At 40.9% G+C, this 21,782-nt stretch overlaps 1 protein-coding gene across 1 annotated transcript in view; it reads right to left on the reverse strand.

The window, feature by feature from the left end:
• Window positions 1–5,455: 5,455 nt before the first annotated feature.
• Window positions 5,456–21,782, reverse strand: part of Arfgef2 (ARF guanine nucleotide exchange factor 2) — an 88,628-nt gene continuing 72,301 nt past the window's right edge. The window contains exons 32-39 of the mRNA XM_004858084.3: window positions 20,466–20,604; window positions 20,299–20,353; window positions 18,979–19,093; window positions 15,684–15,814; window positions 10,682–10,850; window positions 8,937–9,075; window positions 6,458–6,575; window positions 5,456–5,904 (exon numbers count right to left, since the gene is read on the reverse strand). Coding sequence (XP_004858141.1) covers window positions 5,731–5,904; window positions 6,458–6,575; window positions 8,937–9,075; window positions 10,682–10,850; window positions 15,684–15,814; window positions 18,979–19,093; window positions 20,299–20,353; window positions 20,466–20,604 — 1,040 coding nt within the window. The 3' untranslated portion in view covers window positions 5,456–5,730. The remainder of the gene's footprint in view (window positions 5,905–6,457; window positions 6,576–8,936; window positions 9,076–10,681; window positions 10,851–15,683; window positions 15,815–18,978; window positions 19,094–20,298; window positions 20,354–20,465; window positions 20,605–21,782) is intronic.

Here is a 21,782-nt window from a genome sequence, read left to right on the forward strand (position 1 = left end):
TGAAAGAAACCGAGCCGACCCTTTTGCTGCACAGCATGGTCCTGCTTTCTACCAACTACCTTGGGAGCAGGTGCTGAGTGAATTATGGCATGGATGGCATTGTCTGCAGTCATCTAACACAGCAGTATGGGGCCAAAGAGCACTTGTGTGTGTGCTGGTAGGAGGAGGTGGCACGGGCATTGCAGTTGCTATCCTTGTAGGAACTACAGATGTTCCCCTCACAGCTCAAACTAAAGCCCTTTTTAGGGGTGCCCCATGAGATGTCACCCGTGTTCCTGGTAATAAACTGCAGCTGGTTGGGGATGGTGGTGCACACCTGTTAGTCCCAGCACTTGGGAGGCTGAAGCAGGAGAATCACTGAGTTTGAGGCCAGCCAGGACTGCATAGTGAGTTCAGGGCTGGCCTGAACTACAGTGCTATACTCGGCTTTTACTGTGACATGTTACTTTCAGTTCCTATAAAGTGTTTTGCCCCAGTTGGAGAATCATTTCACCTAAGATTTATCAACTGCCATGTTTTTTGAGATAAGGTCTTGCTATTTAGTCCAGGCTGGCTTGAACTATGTAGCCCTGTCTGGCCTTAAACTCACAGCAATCCTCCTGCCTCAGCCTCCCTAGTGCTGGGATTACAGATATGCACACCTATGCTGGACTGTTTCTAGTTTGGGTGCATTTTGTTGCTAACAAATTTCTGGCTGGTGTGAACAGCACTATGGAGACTGAACCATTTATATCCATGCATGTCCCTACTTCAGTGTTCTCTTCCAGCATTTTTTCTTTTTTTGGAGACAGGTTCTTGCTATGTAGCCCAGGCTGGCCTTAAACTCGAGGTGATCCTCCTGGCTCAGAGTGCTGGGATTAAGTGTGCACCACCACACCTGGCTAGAAGCGTTGTTTTGTTTTGAAAAGACCAAAGCAAGCTGGAAGTATCTTCCACAGACTGACTTTCGGGCATCCCACCCCCAGGTTGGAGGGCCCTTCGTAGAGCTAGGAAGTCACAGTTGCCCAGTGCTGAAATTCTCAGCTTACCCACCCACAGCTGACACTTGGGCCTGGGAATGCAATACTTTGGGGGCTGTGTAGCAGCATCTTTGACCTCTACCCACTAGATACCAGTAGCTACCCCTATCCCAGCTGTGATGACCAGAAATGTCCCCAGACATTGCCAAAGTGTCGCACCCGTGCCCCTTGAAAAATCTCAAATCACTGGTTGGCAGTGGTTGAAGAACACTGGCCTAGCCCTGGCCCAGGTTTGGCCTACCCTGAAGAGACACCGACTCTCTAGCAAGCTTTCCGGGAGGTGATGCACTTGCTTTTTTCTTCATTGGAAGTTCCTGACATTTAATTCCACAGAGATAAGTGGTTTGGCTTCAGGGAAGTAATGATGATGACAATGTTATTAGTTTCAAAAGTGGAACACTTTAAGGCAAACAATGAGTTGCAACTTTAACCTATGACTTTATGGTGCTCATGTGAGCCCCATGTGTGAGCCTAGAACCACCCCGGGACACTCAGAGCCCAGCGGGGTCCCGCTGCTCTGTGATCTAGGCCTCAGTGTCAGGGGCAGTAGGTCAGGGACAGTAGGTTTCTCCTCTCTTGGGAGCTGACCACTGGTCAGATTAATTAGTAAGGTAAAGTGGATTCAAGGCATGTGTAAGAATCGGATCAGGGCTGGGGATTTAGCTCAGTGGTTCCAGCGCCTGCCTCCCAAGCGCAAGGTCCTGAGTTCGGTCCCCCAGTACCAAAAAAACAAGACTCTGATCACTGTAGCTCAGTGGTGCAGTGCCGGGCTGGCAAGTGTGGGCCCCTGAGTTCAATTCCGAGTACCAAAAAAAAAACCAACAACAACAAAAAGAATCGGTTCACAACTGGATTTTCCCATTTCATCTTTGGGACAGGGATATTCCTTATAAAAAAAATTAAGACATACAATTAATATTCTTCTATGAATAATTATTTTTGTTAAATATAGGGGCTTTGCTGTCATTTGAAAATTACAAGTTTATGTTTGCCATGAGGTCAAATTCGAACTAACTGAAAACTGGCTTGATGTGTACAATTACTATTACATTAAAAACAGCTTTACTTTTGAAAACTTTATTGATTTACCACCTGATCAAAGCATGGGATATTTTAACAGTATTATACATATTATTTTTACATAGAAAACTTTACATAGCATTTCGTATTATATAATTCTGCTTTATTCTTTCAAAAATGTATACATCCACTGGGCAAGGAATGCTTTTCATTAAATTACCAATATTAAATGCACTTAATCATTGTGTATAGATTAATTCAAAGTAGCTAGTAACTAACTTTTAGGCATTTTAAGGAGGTAAAACATACATTTTCCACATAAAGAAATATTTGATGCAAATATTCAGATAAAAAATTTAAAATTAGAACACTGAGAAAAACTACATCTTTGATGAGTGTCATTTCCAGATACAGTCATTCTTTAAAATACTCAGCTTTGGTTTCTCTGTTTCCCAAACTGCAAAGCTGCTGGCAGCAAAACTCTAGGATTTCATGTGAGTTCAAGCCATGCCTACCTTAACAGAAATATTACAACAGAATTTGTAAGGATCCAGCTTCTACTGAAACCAATATCCATCTGCATCCTAACAACAAACATGTGAATGAGATGGTCACATTTGCACTTGTCAGTAGGTCCTGTTAGAAACTGTAAAGACTACTAATGGTATAGCCATAATCACAAAAGAACAACAAAAAATGTTTAGGTTTTTTTTTTTGGCATTTTGTACAAAAGTCACCTGTCAGAGGAAAAGGCTGTGTTTTCAGATATATGATTTTTATAATGTGTGTTCTTTGGCTGTACATAAGGAGTACAAGGGAAAGGTGTATTTGACTCTAAAGGTGCATGTTAGAAATAAACTTTCCCATGTTTGTTGTTAAGATGGCAAAGCTGGTGATTTCCTTCACAGACAACGAAGAAAAACAAAATTGCTCAAAGCAGCAGGATTGTAACAAAAACTTCTCTAGAGACCCAGCACATACAATCAACACTGAAAGCATTCTGAGAAAGAAATAAGGCCTTGGAAAACACTTCACTCCCCTCCCTTTGTTAAATATGAAATAGTATCCTGGCCCAACGCTGCAGAGTTGTATATACCCTTTTCACTAGTGTCAGAGCGGCTTACGCCACATTTACTGTGAGAAATATTGATTCACAAAAAAAGGATTTTGCCTGAATGGCTGGTTCCTGGAGATGGGATCTCCTCTGTTTGCCACTATCCACTGACAAGAAAAATTATCCTGAATGGTTTTACATTCAGTTTTTAAAAGATTCATTGCTTGTACAATTTAAATGCCTCACTTGGAAAATTAAATCTTTTTGTTTGTTTGTTTGTTTGTTTTGGTATCGGGGATTGAACTCGGGAAATTTCGGTTGTGAGGCAGGCGCCAGAACCACTGAGCTAAATCCCCAGCCCTGAAAAATTAAATCTTTTAAAAGACAAAATTAAAAGAAATTCAAGGGCTGGGGATTTAGCTCAGTGGTTTCCACCACCTGCCTTGCAAGCTCAAGATCCTGAGTTCGATCCCTGGTACCAAAAAAAAAAAATTCACGCTTGAATCTTTCAGTTAAGTAATAAAATCCACCCGAGCACTTCCTATCCTGCACTAGGCAAAAATTAGAAGGCAGGAGGACACTGGAAAGTTTTGATGAGCAAATGCTACATGAGAACCTCAGAAGGAAAGGAAAAATCACCAACCCAGGGAGTAGCTGCATGGAAGAAGCAATCAGTGAACCAAGATGCCTGCTCCCCACTACACCTTCGGTAAAAAGGTGGCAGTGGAGACCATGGACTGTAACAGAAGACAATACCAGGGCAGTTTGTAGGGTGTAGGTTTCAGGTGCAGCATAAAGATGTAATGGGTTCTAGGACAAGTAAGTCAAATGTGCTTACATTTTCCATTCATGGTAAAATATTCTCCCAGGGTCCTTTTCTGCTAAATTACATAGCTCTCCTTATCTAATGTATGTAAATAAAGTAAAAACCTAAACCTGAATTTTTTTCTTTGGTAGAGAAATTAAAACACTTTTTGGGCAAGAAAAAAGTAGATAAGAATACTGCTGGCTAAAACCAAGCATTTCTCAAGGCTGTTAACAACAATTACAACAAAAAACTTAAGAAATCAGTTTCTTAGTAATAAGCAAAAGCACCAGAAATCCTTCTCCAGAAAGAAAAAATATCTAATTTTACATAGATTCCCAAACCTCTAACTTCTAAGGCACCAGAGTTGACATCAATACAACCCAATTTACAGGACTAGAGGGTAGGTAGAAGTCTGAATGTTTTTATCACTCTGTGTGACACTTTTTTAACACTTAGCGCTGCCCCAGGTGAACAGTGGATAAGGGCCGAGAATGAAGTGTGTTCTCTTTTTCATGGACTCAGAATAAATTAAGCTTCCAAATATATTGCTTGTGGGCTTCGGGCCGTACTCCTATACGGCCCATGTTGACGCAAGCTGCAAGAGAATGCCTCTAGTGTAGTTCAGAGTATTGCACCATCAGGAACATCATAAGGACCCCAGGATCTAATCTTGCCAAAGAACTGAGTTCTTCAGTTCAAATAATAGAAGCTCTAAGCACCTGCCACCTCCTGCCATTGTCACAGTTCAGCTGTGCTGGCCCCACAGCAGCTCTAGTCCCATCCCTGATACTTGGTGAGATGATCTCACAAGGAACACTCCTCAGGAAGTTACGGTCCCTCTCTCTGGAGGTCCCTTTAACAGGGACTGTGCAAAGCAGCGACACTAACTATCAGTACACTCATTCTTCTGAGGTAAAAATAAAATGGTTTACTCAAAGATAAATGAACTCTGGGTAATTACTACTTCATTTTTATTACTACTCTATATATTAGATTTCAGAGTGTGAGATGGATAATGTATTCTGGAAATTTTAATTGAACACCCATCCACAAATACTTACTTCAAGGAAGGCTAATAGTTTTCATGAAACTGTTTACTTTTTCCTATAGACTTTTTCTCCCCAAGTTACTAAAACAGGGAGAGCCATGAGGCACTACATTTCTTTTAACCTTGCAAGCTCTTAATTCTAACTTAATTACTAAATTCTGCCTTCAATTAAATCTTCAATATCTTTTGTAAAATACTTTTAAAAAATCACTCAGACATTAATAAAACAAAACATAAAAAACAATCTTTTTTTCCCCTACCTTTCTCCAAACCAATCTAACTATGGCTGACTCATAACTGACAGAAACACTCAAATTTCTTCAACACACTCAAACAACAACAAAAACCCAGTGTTTTTTAGGTGGCAGCCATTACAAGAAATTTTATTACATACTCTCTAATAATCCTGAACCTATACAGCTATGTTCAATATTTTCAAGGAGCGTGACTTCCTCTGACAAAACAGCCAATCACGGGACTTTGCTAGGAAAAGATGGCATTTGCAATGACAGATTAGACAGTTTAATCAGTAAAATGGAATGACAGGTAAAACAGACTCCCCACCTACTGTATTAACTGGGTATGCAACAGTTTAATGAAATACCATAAGCCTTTGTCGTTGGGATCTCTGATGGAGCCAGCACAGAGGCTGACCTTATCTAGGACATTCTGAAATCCAAGATGGCCGCACCTTGCTTCTGTGTGACCCTTCACGAGACAGACCAGTCAGAAATGGTATGATGAATGTTCTGCAGAGCTGCAGCAGTGGCCTGCAGGGCCACTACACTGGTGACAGTGTGGCTGGGACCTGCGCTGGCTCTTCTGGAATCCATATCTTATACACAACACCTATCCGTAAGAAGAACTTCCGCAGAACTGCTCGGAGTTCAGGGATCAGGTCAAACTGCATAATTTCACACAAGTAGGGGTAGTACATTGAAGCGTGTGCTTTGAACTTGAGGTAGGAGAGAAACAGAAAGGTACAATTAGACATGGAACTGTACTTTTCTGCACCAGTTTTTCAAAAGTATTCATCTTACCCTGAAACTTCTCATATAATGCTGGCACTTTTTCTTACTATCAGAAACTTGTTACAAAAAACTTCCACATTAAAACATATTTCAATTACATTTAATTTCTTTTAATTATATTAGGATAGTCTTGGTACCAAGTCAATAGTACTTTCATTTTGTAAAGTGAGTTCTAGGTCTAAACCAGTGCTTCACAATCTCAACTCTCTCTTCCCATGCTGAAAAATCACATGCTGTTCCCAGCAGCTACATATGTGGCTTCTCCTTCGGCCTCCACTGGTGTTCTTCCAGAGAAAAGGTCCTACTATCTCAAGTCACCTGTTGTTTGCAATGAATTAACTTCTCTCCAATGCATCTAGAATGTGCTAGTTATATGACCATCCTTGAGAAAATCCAAAAACAGTTGCTTCAAAAATTGAGTGAACAGCCCTCAAACTTCATGTCCTAGAGGAGACATCACAGGTTACTTGTTCATACCTTTTCATCATCTATTTTGAGGGTTTTGGTTAGAAGTAACAACAGGAGACTCGTCCAGGCCTCCCGATGGCTTTCAGAATTCACTGTGATGAAATAGGCAAGAGCTTCACTGCACACACTAGAATTAAGAGAGGGGAATACCGTATGGATTAGCATTTCATATCTGGTGGGGAACTAATGATTTTTTTCTTGCTTTTTGAGACAGGATCTTGGTAGGCAGCTCAGGTTGGCCTTGAATTCACTATGTAGCCCAGACTGGCCTTGAACTTGTGATCCTCCTGACTCAGTCTTCCAGCGTACTGAGATTACTCTGTGTGCCATCATGCCCGGATCTGGTACTACTGTTTCTTACAATGATTATACACTGAGCACCTAGCCTGGCTGTGGAGTCTTCAGCAAATCACTGAGCTCTAGTTTCTTCAGCTATACAACAGGGATAAATAACTACCAAAGTCAAAGAGTTGATGTGAAGAGCCAATGAAATAAATATAGCTTTGCTCAGGCTTGGCACATGGCTAAGGCTAGGCTCAATATCTATAGCACAATAAACACAAAAAGAACTTATTTTTTATAGTTATTATTCTTTCCTTACAATCACATAGAATTGCTTTTTTCCTGTTTTGAGACAGAGCCTCACTATGTAGCCCAGGCTTCCCCTGAATTTGGCCTGAATTTGCCTCAGCTTTCCAAGTGCTGAGATTATAAATATATACCATTATTCCTCACAACAAAAGTTCTTTTTTTTTTTTTTGGTACCAGGGATTGAACTCGGGTCTTCGCGCTTGCACAGCAGGCAGTGAAACCCCTGAGCTAAACCCCCGGCCCAACAAAAGTTCTTTTTTAATGTCTGTAAATATTCCATCATAAGATGTAACATAGTTATCCAAGCTACAGTTAAACTGTTCAAATGCTTTTCTTTTTTTTTTTTTTGGTCCCGGGGATTGAACTCAGGTCCTTGCGCTTGTGAGGCAGGTAGCAGCACCACTGAGCTAAATCCCTGGCCCTCTAAGATATTTTCTTTACATTTCATAAATGGAATTACTGACTCAAGGAGAGTTAACATTTTAGGGCTCCTGGTATATAATTCTACCTGCTTTCCAGAAAGATCATGTCACTGTACACTCCCACCAGCCACGGCGAATTGTGGGCCTTACTACATGGGTGCCAGTATTGCATGTTACTATTTTAAATCTTAAAGGAGTAAAGGGAGGTAAAAGGAGGTGGCTAGCATTGTAGTTCAAACTTGTGACCCTCCTGCCTCAGCTTCCTGAACATTAGGAACCAAAAAAAAAAAAAAAGCTCAGATATCATTATCTATGTGTGCGTGTGTGTGTGTGTGTGTGTGTGTGTATTACTAGAGATTGAAACTGGGCCCTGCACACTAATCTTCAGTTCTTTTTTTTTTGGTACTGGGTATTGAACTCAGGACCTTCCGCTTGTGAGGCAGGAGGCAGAACCACTGAGCTAAATCCTCAGCCCTCCAGTGCTTTTTTATTTTGAGAGATGGTCTCACTAAGTCATTAAGTTGCCTAGGCTGGGCTTGAACTTGTGATTCTCTTATCTCAGCCTCCCAAGTAACTGGGAATACAGGCAGACATCAGCATTTTGCTGATGCCCAGGAAGCAAGTGGCAGAGATCTACTTTTCAATCTGGGACTTTCTTGCTGGTGTCCCACTGTCTCCCCACTAACACATTTCTTTTTATTTTGGTACCGGGGATTGAACTCAGGACCAGAGACACTGAGCTAAATCCCTGGCCTGACACATTTCCACATACCTGACTTGGACATACCCTGGAATCCATGTGATTCCAATTCATTCTTCTGGGAAAGAAAGAATGATGGGCATCAGAGGTAACTGCAGTTTTAAAGAGGACCTGGTCCCAAGTGGGATGGTGACCTACCCAGGGCTACAAGGCTCCAGCATCTCACTCCAGCCCAAGGACTCTGGGGTCAGAGTACTTTTCACTACCCATGTTTCTGTGCCTGAGGGACTCAGGAGTGACATGAGCAAGACCCTGCATTCCTTCTTCAAAGCACTAAGAACAGTGAGATGGTCAGGTATGGTAGCACCTGCTGTAATCCTAGCATTTAGGAAGCTGAGACAGGAGGGTCATAAGTTTGAGCCTAGCCTTGACTACTTAGTGAAACCATACCTCAAAAGAAAAGGACAGGGGGGAAGGCAGAAGATGTAGCTCATTGCGGAGGCCTTGGGCCCAATTCAGCACCACAGAACAAAAACAGTGAAATGGAGGAGGCATCACCACACAAAAGGAAAACAGTTGGCGGAGGTAATTTTCTCCTACTCTTTTCTTTTTTTTTTTTGGTACCGGTGATCAAACTCAGGTTCTTGCACTTGCGCAGCAGGCAGTGAAACCACGGAGCTAAATCCCCGGCCCTTTCCTACTCTTTTCAATTCACAGTATTGTTGCGATGTTTTGTGTATGAGAGATAGTATATTCAACAGGAAAGCAATCTTACATTAAAAGTCGCTGTTGTATTTCATCCCAGGAATCCCTGCGATTCTCATCAACATACATTCGAAACAGGATCCTCAAACAACAGGCCAGGCTGCTGGTTTCTTGTTTGAGAAGATTGGGTTTAGACTTGCCCTTAAAACCTGGAGATCAGAAAGTCAATAAGTAGAACACAGTCAGGAGGATGCTGAGAAACGGTAAGGTAATGAGTCATCTAGTTCAGGAAGCACTGAACCACCTCACAGCTTTAACAAGCTATGCAATACTACACAGAGGCAGTCATGGTTCTCTGGACGTCATTCACTGTACAGAAGTCCTGACTGCTCCATCCAGACTTGCTTGTTGGCCAGTAAAGCCATTAACTGCCTCTTCTCAAATGTAACAGCTCCTAAGAATTTTAGCATTTTTCTAAGTCACAAGGGTCTTTTTTCCCCCTCAAAAAGTAAATATAGGGCCGGGGATTTAGCTCAGTGGTTCCACCGCCTGCCTCGAAAGCACAAGGACCCGAGTTCAATCCCCGGTACCAAAAAATAAAGCAAAACAAAACCAAAAAAAAAAGTACATATAAAAATAGTTTTTAAAACAAAATAGTTCTTACCAGCCAGATATGTGCAAAACACTTTCCTAAGCAAAATCTTGTTATAGGTAAAGATGTAAAACATCTGGGTATTTTAAAGCCATAGAGAAAAATGATAGTTTTTCATTAGAGATTAAAACAGGCATTTGGTTTTCCTTTTTTTTGGTACCAGGGATCGAACTTGGACCTTGCTAAAACAGGCATTTGGGGAGAAGATTAAAATAATGATAATACAAAAGTTATATAAAGTACCACTTTTATTCAAAGTTCAAAATAGTAAGAATCTCACCACTACATCTGGAAAAAATATATGTATTTACTCCAGGAGTTATGTGTTTGTTTTAGAGGCAGGAATGGGAGAGAATTTGTAAAGCCTCAGAAAAATGTATGAATACTTCTGTTTCTCAAGACTATCACACTTTTTATATCACCATTTTTTTTTTTTCTGGCTGTTGTTTTGAGACAGGGTCTCCCCTATGTAGTTCATGCTGGCCTTGAGCTCACTATGGAGCCCAGGCTGGCTTCGAACTCTCAATGATCCACCTACCTTGGCCTCCCAAATGATAGATTTCCCTCCGATTTAGGGTGGCTGATGTATATAATAGCTTCCTTCTTCCCAACATGCCCCTAATTCCCCCCAGAAGAGTAACCTAATACTTGCTCTCCTCCTAGCAACTAGTGATATCACAGGCTCCTCCAGTCCCTAGCCACTACCTCAGTTAACCCCACCCCAGCTCCTATAAGAAGCGCTCCCTGCCCTGGCCATACTGCTTTTGTCTCTTTGTTCAGAGACAGCCTGGCAGATCGTCCCTGCAATAAATGCTTGTTGTGGCCTGGTCTGGTCTTGGTTTTCGGCTTTTTTTTACCTGACACCAAGGGCTGGAATTATAGGCGTTTACCACCACGACCAGCTTGTATCATCATATTTAACATTTAATATAAAATTTCAAGACTTGCAAGATAAATTCAATTCTCCAATTTTCATCAAATACTTTCTGAGACTCTATTGTATGCGAGGCAATGTTCCTGGCATTAGGATGAAATCCAGCAACAAGTATCAAAATACACAGGAAGCTGTTTCAATTATGTTTGAAATAGGAATTTCCCAAAGACTTTAATGTTTAGGACAGGAGCCAGTGTGGCCAGCAAGCCTATCTGCTCTATGGCCTTACCTGCCCGCCACAGGACGGTCCGCTGCTCATAATTGGAGTTGAAGGCCTTTGAGAATGAATGGGATTCCTGCAGGCAGTCCAGCAGCTTGAAGAGGTGCTGGGAAGACATGTACTTGTACATGCCCTGATCCTCTGTCTCAATGTGGATATCTGCATCCAGTGTGTCTTGCTGGAGGACAGAGAATAGACAGGAGCTCTAAAAGGTGATAGAACAGTTTTGGCCATAGATGTGGTAGAGGCAGTCCTGACTCTCCAAAGGTTGTCCTCTCTATAAAACATGTTCCAGTGCCCTGAACCCATTTCCACACAGACTTTGCACTGGCGGGTGAAGGCATATCCTGAGCTGCTGTGTGACGGTGGCTTACGCTGGCCAAAGTTTTGGTTTTGTTAGTGCTGCCTTCATTGTGTAACCAATGTGTACCTCCTAATATTTCACTATAGAATTGCATTCTTCTATTTTAAAAAGAAATTAAAAATCAGGAATATGTAATTAATACGATAAAAGGTATGAGTATAATAACTGAAAGGATGAAATTGATAAGCAGAGCCCAAGTGGCATCTTGGAGCTTCAATCAGGGACTTCTCCCTCTAAACACCTTTAAAACATGTATGAAATGACTGAAAATTTTATTGAACATGTTGCCTAAGATCTGAGACACAATTAGAGATCTATATGCCTGGACAGTTCTGGGACTGGATCTATCCTCCTTATAAGCCAAAGGTCACAGAAGGTATGACCATATTGCTTTCCAAATTGCTCTGTAAATTCAATGCTATCCGTATCAAGACCCTGGCTCATTTCACTACAGAAACTGACAAGCTGATGTGACATTCAACTGGACATGGAACCAATACAGTAGTGCCAAAGCAATCTTGAAAAAGAGGCCCAAGATTGGAGGGCTCACACTTCCTGATTCCCAAAGCTTAACTAAAATCTGTAATAATCAGAACAGTGTGGTACAGGTACAAAACCAAACATTTATCAATGGAATAAAATGGAAAGTCCAGAAGTAAGCCCTTGTATTTATGGTCCAGCGATTTCCAACAAAAGTGCCAGGAAAATTCGCCAGGGAAAGAACAGACTTTGCAACAAATGGTTTGGGACAACAGGATATAAAGAAAGATGATGGACCTCTACCTCTCATCATAAATAAAAATGGATGGAAAGACCTAAAAGACCCCAAATTATAACACTCTTATGACATAAGCCTAAATTTTTATGACTATAAATTAAGTAATGCTTTCTTAGATTTGACACCAAAAGCGTAAGGGATTCAAGGAAAATAGATAACATTAGAAGATTTTTGTGTTTCAAAGGACACCATCAAGAAACTGAAAATAAAGGGAGAAAACAGCTGCAAATCATGTATCTGATGATATGTAGCATATATAAAAATCTCAAAATTCAACAAGAGATGAGTGGCAGCTTAAAAATGGGCAAAGGATTTGAGTAGACATTTTCAAAGACATAGAAATGACCAGCTGAACCTAGTGGTACATTCCTGTAATCCCACTACTCTAGGAAACTGAGGCAGGAGGACCACTAAGTTTTTTCCTGGTACCGGGAATTGAACTCAGGACCTTGTGCCTGCCAGGCAGTCACGGTGCCACTGAGCTAAATCCCCAGCCCAAGATTTTTGTTTTTTGAGACAGACTCTTGCTATGTAGTCCAGGCTGGCCTTAAAATCACTATGTAGCCTAGACTGGCCTCGAATTTGCAGAGATCCTCTTGCGTCAGCCTCCCAAGGGCTGGGGTTATAGCCATGTGCTACCACATCCAACAAGGATTACAAGTTTGAGCCCAGTATGGACAATTTAGCAACTCAGGGAGACCCTGTCTCAAAATAAAAAATCAAAAGGGCTGGGAATGTAGCTCAATGTGAAAGTCCTGGATTCAATCCCTGGTACAACAAAAACAAATGAAAAAAAAATGACTAGTAAACACAAAGGATGCTCAATACCATTAATCATTAGGAAACAGAAATCAAAGCCAAATGAGATAGTCATTTCATAACCACTAGGATGGTACAGTAGGAATTATAATAAAAAGAGCAACAATAACCACTAGTGAGGATGTGGAAAAACTAGAATCTCTGTGCACCCTTGGTGGGAATGTAAAATGGTGCAGCTACCTTGGAAAGTAAAGTTTTCCAAAGTTTGGCAATTTCTCAAAAAGGTAAAGAGTTAAAACATGACCAAGCAAGTCCACTGTGAAGATGTACACAAATGTTCACAAGAAAACTTGTACACAAATATTCATTAACAGTATTGTTCGTAACAGTCAAAAAGAGGAAAAAACCCAAATGCCCACCAGCTTATAAGTATATAAACACAATGTGATATTTTACACAGTAGTGTTATTCAGTCAGACATGAAAAGAACGAAGTTCTGATACATGATATAACAGGGATGAATCCAGAAAACGTGCTAAATTAAAGAAGGCAGACAACTAAAGCTCACATATTGCCTAATTCTGTTTAAATGAAATATACAGAACAGATAAATCCACAGAGACAGGAAGTAGATTGGTGGTTGCTAGGGCCTAGAAGCGGGTAACGGGGAGTCACTGCTAATGATCACAGAATTTCCCTTTTACAGTACTCAAAAGTATTCTCGAATCAAACAGTTGCAACGTTTGTACTTTGTAAATATACTGAAACTACAAAACTGAATACTTAAAAACAAAACAGGGCAATCTACTTTCAGGTCCCCTCCTGTCTGTCAGGAGCCCCCTATCTCTCTCAATAAGTTTTCCTACTCTTAACCTCTGCTGTTCCTTAGAATTCATTCTTTGATTTTGGGAAAATGAACTTGGCATATCTGATATCTAGCAGTTTGAGAGTTACATTTATTTCCTCTGTATCATTTGGAGGCCCCAGTGAGATAATTGGAAGGAGGTAAAGAGTTTCCTTTTGTTTCATGGATTCTTGTTTGTGACTTATTTAGGTAATCAGAGATTGTTATCCTTCTTTTTCAATTGCTTATGCCTTGAATTTTTGTGCCTTGTCGTTTTTGAGCATTGGGTTTTTTTTGATAAAATGGTGATAAATTTAATTCAAGAACATGGGAAGATTATGATGTTTCTTTGATGGGACATTTTACTTTTGCAGGCAAGGTCTTGTGTATCTGTTTTGTACATGCTGCAATTTGGACTTAGTAGTTGTTGAATTTACTGATGTTCCTTGCTTGACCTGTTTGACTTGTTTTAACTATTGTGGTTTGTTATCTTATCTTAGACTGCAGCTCTAGGGAAAAGTAATGTTTAGAGTGTCCCTTAGTGGACTTTGATACCAACAAAAATGTGAATTTATCTTTTTTGAAATCTAGTTTATATTTAGGAACTATACATGACTATTAATAAATCACGGACTCCAACTGCCAGTTAAAAGGCAATAGGCCAGCAACTCTTCCTCTCTCCTAAATGAAGTAAAATTAATGAGGCAAGCTGTTCTCCAAAATCGGATGGCATTAGACATTCTAACAGCAGTACAAGGGGGTACTTGTGCAACTGGAAAAGCTGAATGTTGTGTGTACATGATCCTTCTGCTAATATCTTGATGGTTGTTTAAGATATTAAATGACAGGTTAATACTACATCGGATTCTGAAATTCCCTGGATCTTCTTACCCTCTTTGTGGGAGGCTATTACTGGATCTTGCTGGTGGAAACATTTGTTGGTTGTATTAATAATAGTCTTGTTGCTCTTATTATTTGGCCCATGGATACTTAACTGTTTCTTTGGCCTTGTCTCCTCCAAACTTAAAACTATAAGCCTACCCAAGACAAGAATGCCTGGTGTTTATTGAAGGCCTATAGACAGACCGTCTGGAGAGTATCTCTGGATTCTAATTATAACTATGAACCCCTGAAGCCAGAAGTACCAAGAATGGTCATCACCCCTTCTCCCCTCACAGCAGTTAGGGGTACTTCTTCAGAGGGGGAAATATTATAGACAGCAAAGCTAAGTAGAAATATTACAGACAGTCTGACAGGGCTAGGCCCTCGAGAGAGTCAATGCAGAGGATGAGAACACATTACAATTGTGGCCCAAGGCACATCTGTTGGAGGCTAGGCCTCAAGAAAAAGACAGTATGACCAGGGCTACATACTGCCCCAGGGGATAAGATAATTGGTACCACCTGGTTCAATACAGTCGAGCTAGACAACAAGCACCCTTGTGGGTGTCCAAGACCCTCTGATCTACCCCTTCTGAAAGGTCTTTGTTCTTTCCATGTACACTTGATATATGGCCTGCTTCCTCAATGGATCAATATTAGCTAAGCAACCATACTTGTAATCTTATTGGTTGATTATAGTTTTGACCTATGTTGCACCCACTTTGTGATTTTGCTGTATAAAACTTCCTTTGAGAAGTGGGCTCTTTGGCAACCCACTTTTGTGCCCCCTCCTGTCTCTGAGGAGTTCTCTTTCAATAAAGTTTTCCTACTCTTTAACAAAACAAAACAAAAGGGCAGACTTGGGTGTACAGATGTAGCTTTTCAGCAGTAATTACCCTTGGACGGCAGCATAGAGGGTCTGGGAGGTGGCTGACCACAGTTCCCACCCACACTACCTCACTCATTCACAGGGTCTGTCAGCCCCTGTGGCAGTGAAGTTTTCAACCTACAGTGTAAGGTTACTGTTCACCTTCCAGATGGTCATCCTGTATGTTTCAAGAATCCCTTGTTTATAGACAGCTATACATACAAAACTAATCCCTGTGCTAACAGCTTCTCTTCAGTGCCTAGGTAGGGGATGGCATCTGAGCTCCTAGGTAGTGGGATGCTGCAAAGCTAGCTTTTGGGAAATAAAAAGTTCCATCCATTGTGGCCAATTTCAAGTGACCAACGTGATATTCTAAAATATGGAGCTGGAAAGAGATCAGCATGCTGGGTTCTAGGCACCCAGATGGAGCTGGCTCCAGCACACTACAGCTTCCTGGCCAAATCCCAGTGGACAAGGATGTCCCCTCTTCCCCCATCCCCAGGCCTGCTGTCATTACCTGGGCAGCAACCATGTGTTCTGCATCCTCCTTTTTGCTGGTCGCAGGATAGAACACAATGCTGTCAATGGTCTGTATCAATTCCAGCTGGACCACACACTTGATGAGGAGGCTGGCAAACAGTTTCTGATCTATATTAGATGATAAAGATTAACCCTAATAATGATTCAGCCAATATTGAGTAAATGTTCACTGAGCTCCTACCCTGTGCCTGACGTGACCCTTGGTGTGGTAGCATAGCAAAGAATAAATTGAGCAATACACCCCTGCTCCCATGGAGCTGGCCAACAGTAGGAAAGATTTAAGTGTAAGACACAGTATGTCAAATGATGATGATGTAAGACAGAGAAAGGAAGTCTTAGGTTGAATTCCAAATTTAAATGTATTTCTAAAGATCTGATATCTGAGCAAAGACCTGAAGGAGAGATAATTAGCTCTACAGGTCTTGAGGCCTCCAGCAAGTTTCTTTTTTTGGTATCGGGAATTGAACTCAAGGCCTTGCGCTTCCAGCAAGTGCTGTACCACTGAGCTATATCCCTGGCCCTCCAGCAAGTTTCTGTCACTCCATAGGCCACTCTTGTGGACTACCTCTGGACTTCCCTAATCATGGAGGGGGGTTCAGTTTCTCCCTGAGGAGGCTAGGATCTCCATTTTGCATGGATGCAGGAATAGTTCTTTTAAGTTCTTTATTTTTGGATCACTGATTAAACATTTTCTGTGTAACCCAAAAGTAGGAACTGCTCTCTGCACTTTCTGAGAGAGGGTCTCACTGTGTAGTTCAGGCTGGCCTTGAACCCAAGGCAATCCTGCTTCAGCCTCCTCAGTAGCTAGGATTACAGGCATGTACCACTATGTCCCACTAATAATTTTTATACTGAATCTGCCCTGCTGATACAGTTTCTGCCTGGTGACTAGATTCTGACTCCATCTATCTCTGTGTTCTCAATAGCTTCGGGCTCAAGTGTTGGCCATGTCAAGCACCTCACAAGTTTTGGTTGTCAAACTGACTATAAGGTCAAATTATCTTTAAGTTTTTGACGGTAGTGAAATTATATAAACATATAACAATTCATGCAAAATGTTTTAGCTTTTGAGGGGCTGGAGATGTAGCTCAGCAGTACAGTGTTTATCCAGCATGCACAAGCCCCTGGGTTCAATCCCCAGCACAAAAGAAAAAAAAAAAAAAAGAAGGAAAAGGGAGCTTTAACTTTTGAAAAATACAGTGAAGATGTACATGTTAAAAAGAAAGAAAATGACATATTAATAATGCAAAGTTTTGCCTGCTTGAGCTCATGCTCAGAAGGGAGGCTGAGCTGGGAGAGTGAGAGAAACAAAATTCATTGTTCCCTGTGGCAGAGGGATGAGCTTGAGTCCAGGCACCGGTTAGCATGTAGATATGTTGCTGCACTGAGCGTGGATCCACTGAAGGAAATGCATGCTCCCCCTCCCCTAACTAACCACTTTATCTAGAGCTGAAGGAGAAACAGACATGATCCTATCACCAGCCACTGGAGAGAACTGGCTGTGCAGCAGTTGCTGAAGGACAGTGTGCCAGACCCCACATGGTGCCTTTTAAATGGTTTTCAAGGGTGACTCTTCTATTCCTTCAAAAGATAACGCTGATCACATACTGCTTTTTCCATTGTGCTGCTTCAGCTGTTAATGCCCACAGCTTGGATGTTGAGGATGGTGTATGGGGCTGCTATCCAGGCAAAAAACTGCAGCCCGCAAGTTTAAAAAGAGCAGAGGAGGGCTGGGTATTTAGCTCAGTGGTTCCACTGCCTGCTTCGCAAGCACAAGGTCCTGACTTCAATCCCCGGCACAAAAAAAAAAAAAAAAAAGAGTAGAGTAACACTTTACAGGTTCTGACTCCTCACTCTGCCAAAAGCTTGTCAGATCCCAACTCTATTACATTCTGGCACGCTGTATCATGTGACTAAGCCCTGTTTGCTCAAAGGTAAAACAGAATCTCTTGAAGACTACTGTAAGGATTAAAAGAGACCCTACACATGAAATAAACTATAGTGGCTGCCATATTACAACTGTTAAGCCTGGTTTTTTTTTGGTACCAGGGATCCAACTTAGGACCTTGCACTTTCGAGGCAGGTGACAGCACCACTGAGCTAAATTCCTGGCCCATGTTAAGCCTATTTTCAAAAATCAGAGACAGGAGGGCTCAGTGGTAGAGTGCTTGCCTAGCATGTATGACGCCTTGGGTTCGATCCCCAGAAACTAAAAAAAAAAAAAAAAAAAGAAAAAGATAAAACACACCACTAGCAGCATTGAGACAAACTGGCAAACTGTTGAAAGTAATTTGAAACTTCTATCTAGAAAAAGGATTTCTTTCCTCCAAACCAATAAGAAAAGGATCAATAATCACTACACATGAGCAAAGATTAACAAGAGTTCATAGAAAATAAAAGTGTTCTTGAACAGAATTTCAATCATAATTAGAAATCTGCAAATTAGCTGGGTGTGGTGGCAGCATGCCTGTAATCCCAGAACCCGGGAGGCTGAGGCAAGAGGACTGCCATTTAATTTGAGGCCAGCCTGGGCTACATAATGAGTTTAAGGACGGTCTGAATAACATAGTGAGATCCTGTCTCAAAAAAAATTTGGCCAGGGATTTAGCTCAGTGGTTCTGGCGCCTGCCTCAAAAGCGCAAGGACCCACGTTCGATCCCTGTTACCAAAAAAAAAAAAAAAAAAAAAAAATTAAAAAATTGCAAATTAAAATTACCTCAGAGACACAAAATTTCATCTAGGTGTTGCCAAAGATCATGTAAACAGGTACAACCTAATGGATGGAAATCTGGAAGTATCTGTCAAATGGCAAACCCTCCTATTCCCTGACCCTAAAACTTGATTTCTAGAAATTTCCTAAATAAAGTAACCAAAGGGCTGGGAATTTAGCCCAGTGGTTTTGCCACCTGCTGTGCAAGCGCAAGGACCTGAGTTCGATCCCTGGTACCAAAAAAAATAAAATAAAGCAACCAATGACATATGTATTGTTATACAGAGCAGTACTGCTTGTAATAGCAGAAGGTTGATACCATAAATGAAATAGTACATGTATGTGTATTTGCTGGCACAGGGATAAGATGGCTCCAGGGAAGCACTTGAGAAACCAGCAACATTGCTCACAGAGGAAAGGCACAGGCAGAATGAGGCACAGTGGGGTAAAAAGGTGCATCCTGTTCACCCTTTGGTGCCTTCTGAACATTTGTATCATGAAAACGTGTAACCTAATAAATAGCAAACAAATGAAAACAAACTGAGAATAAAAGTAGCCTTACTTGCATATGGTCTACCCTTCCAGCTGTCATCAGTGGGGTTGGAGAGCTGGCTCTGGCCCCTCTCCGAGGCATTTTTATCTATGCTGCTCAGAGACTGGCGGTCCAGGTCCACATCCTAAGTATAGACCAGAGAGAAACAAAAGGTCACTGCTCTTCATCTGTAACTGGGTGCCTGGGAAGAGACGTGACTTTTACCAAAGCTGGCTCAGCTGGAATTTCAGTTCCTTGTTCAGCTAAGTAAAATGGATTTCTCAAAAGTTACACACATGGTGTATGTGGGGGGCTGGTTTCAATTATGCCCTTCCCCATTAAAATTTCACATCTTCCTATAAAAACTCAAGGCATTTCTCTACACATTATAATGTAACAATGAGTGTAACAATTTTTTACAGGATTAAGTTCAAAAGTAAATCAGGAGTGCTGGGCCTGGTGTTGCATGCCTGTAATTCTAGCTACTCAGGAGGCTGAGACAGAAGGATGGAAAAGTTTGAATTCAACTTGGGCAGCTCAGGGAGACCCTGTTCAAAAATAAAAATTTTAAAAGGGCCGGGGATGTAGCCCATGGGTATAGTATCCTGGGTTCAATTGCCAGTACAAAAAAGTAGAGTAGCTAGGTTTTTTCTTTTTAATTGACAGCTAAAGATTTAAATAACAAAATATTTAAATAATGTGCTTCACTTTTAAGTTGTTGAATCCCAAATGTCCTTTAAAATCTACCAGTCTTAAGAGTTATTTGGGAATACAAGATCATAATTCAGCCCCTATGCCTCCCTCCCTCCCCCACTGCCCAGTAAACTAAAGTCTTCTAAAGTGAGATTTGAATGTAAGATTTCTTTATGTGGCCTCACACAAAAAATAAAGAAGCATTTCCAGTGGTGGAGAGAATACTGTTAACCTAGGAGGGCAACAGGAAGGACAGCCGGCAATGAGGTGCTATTTATAACAGTGAAATACTAGAAGTGGCCTAAGACTCCCTCCTAGGGAGAGTTAAAGAAATTACAATAATTGTGCAGCCATTGAAAAGGCTTTTCACAAAGAATATTAAGTGTGTAAAAATACAGTGTTAATATGTTGTGCACCAAGTGGTCCCTCGTTTCAATTGTATGGGGTCTATTAGGTGTGCACAGGCACACAAAGAGAAGGCAAACTACTTTTTATTGCATGAAGAAAGAGATTTCCTTAGATCTTACAACACCTTCTAACTGACTTCTCACCAAATAAGTACAAGCTGTCTAGGATGACTGATCTTTTATTAGAATAGTAAGAAAAAATAACAACAACAGTAACAAAAAAGCCCAGACAAACAAACAAAATCCCTACCAAATGTTTTTCTGATGAATCTTCCTCCATTCCTACAGGTCTCCATGTCAGCAAACTTAAGGGAACAGAAGAAAAGGAAAATGATCAACACGAAAAGCAACCAGGAACTTTAAGACATCTACTTAGCACATGAAATAAACGATAACCATAATAGCATCAACACTTACACATGGGGAATGGTGGTTTTGAAAATATCCAACATACAGGTGCACGTTTCATCCCAGACATCAGGACTGAATTTCTCTCCATTGGATATTACTAAGTTTTCTAAGCAATTTGTACCTGATCGAGCCAACTGTTCATTATCTGTGAATTAATAAGAGTAACTGTCATTAAACCTGAACTATTGTTTTGATACCAACCAGGGCCCAGATGTTTTTTATTGTGGGGTGGAGACTGCAGCGGAAGGACTTATAGGCTTTTAATTAAGGAAGCAAGGCTACAGAAGGCAGTAAGAGTTTTATGGTTTAAGTATGTTAGTAAGAGGTAAAATGATTTATCATAGTTTTATTGCTAAGGATACAAGAGGGTCAACATTTTGTTACTTTAACTGGCTCATATATCAGAAAAAGTAAAATATTAGACCAGTGTTTCTAAAAATTTAATCACCTGCTACATTTCCAATTTTTGTCATCTAGCATTAGCTGTTTCATCATTTATTTAATTTTTTAATTTTTATTTTTGGTACCGGGGATCAAACTCAGGACCGTGGGATTGCGAGGCAGGCAGCAGAACCACTGAGCTAAATCTCCGGCCCTTCATCATTTATTTTAAAGCTGAGTCACTTTTTAAAAAACATAACTGAATTCAGCCTAGCTCTAAGTCAAAATTCTATAGAATCCAGTGTTCACTTCGGCAGCACATATTCTAAAATTCTATGGAATCCAGATCTGTTCCACTAGTTACCTATCCCTCTCCCCAAATAAACACTTAACTGCAATAAAAAAATGCCAATTGCTTTGACTCCAAAAGTAGACTTAAAAAAATTTTACTAGACAAAATTTCAAACATATAAAAGTAGATGGTATAATGCACAAGAGTACATCTTTTATTTTGGGGGGTTTTTTTTGGCGGTACCAGGGATCAAACTCAGGACCTTGTGGATACTAGGCAGGCGAGGTACCACTGAACCACATCCTTGGCCCAAGAATACATCTTTTAAAATACAAATACATTCTGTCTTAAAGAAGTACTTTATAAACTGAAAAGCAATGTTGTTGTTGTTTTTTTGTACTGGGGATGGAACTTGGGTTCTTGCGCTTGCGCAGCAGGTGGCGAAACCATTGAGCTAAATCTCCGGCCCTTGCAATGTTGTTTTTATGTTCCAATTTTGTTGTTGTTTTTTCGTTGAGATAAGGTTTTGCTGCGTAATCCAGGCTGGCTTTGAACTCATGGCAATCCTCCTGCCTCAGCCTCCCAAGTGCTAAAATTAAAGATGCATGCCACTACACTGGGCTTGTTTTTTCGTTTTGTTTTATCTAATT

This window comes from Heterocephalus glaber, unplaced genomic scaffold (genome assembly GCF_053883595.1).
Source record: "Heterocephalus glaber isolate CG9 unplaced genomic scaffold, H.glaber_assembly_v1.0 deba00001673, whole genome shotgun sequence".
Classification (NCBI taxonomy): Eukaryota; Metazoa; Chordata; class Mammalia; order Rodentia; family Bathyergidae; genus Heterocephalus; species Heterocephalus glaber.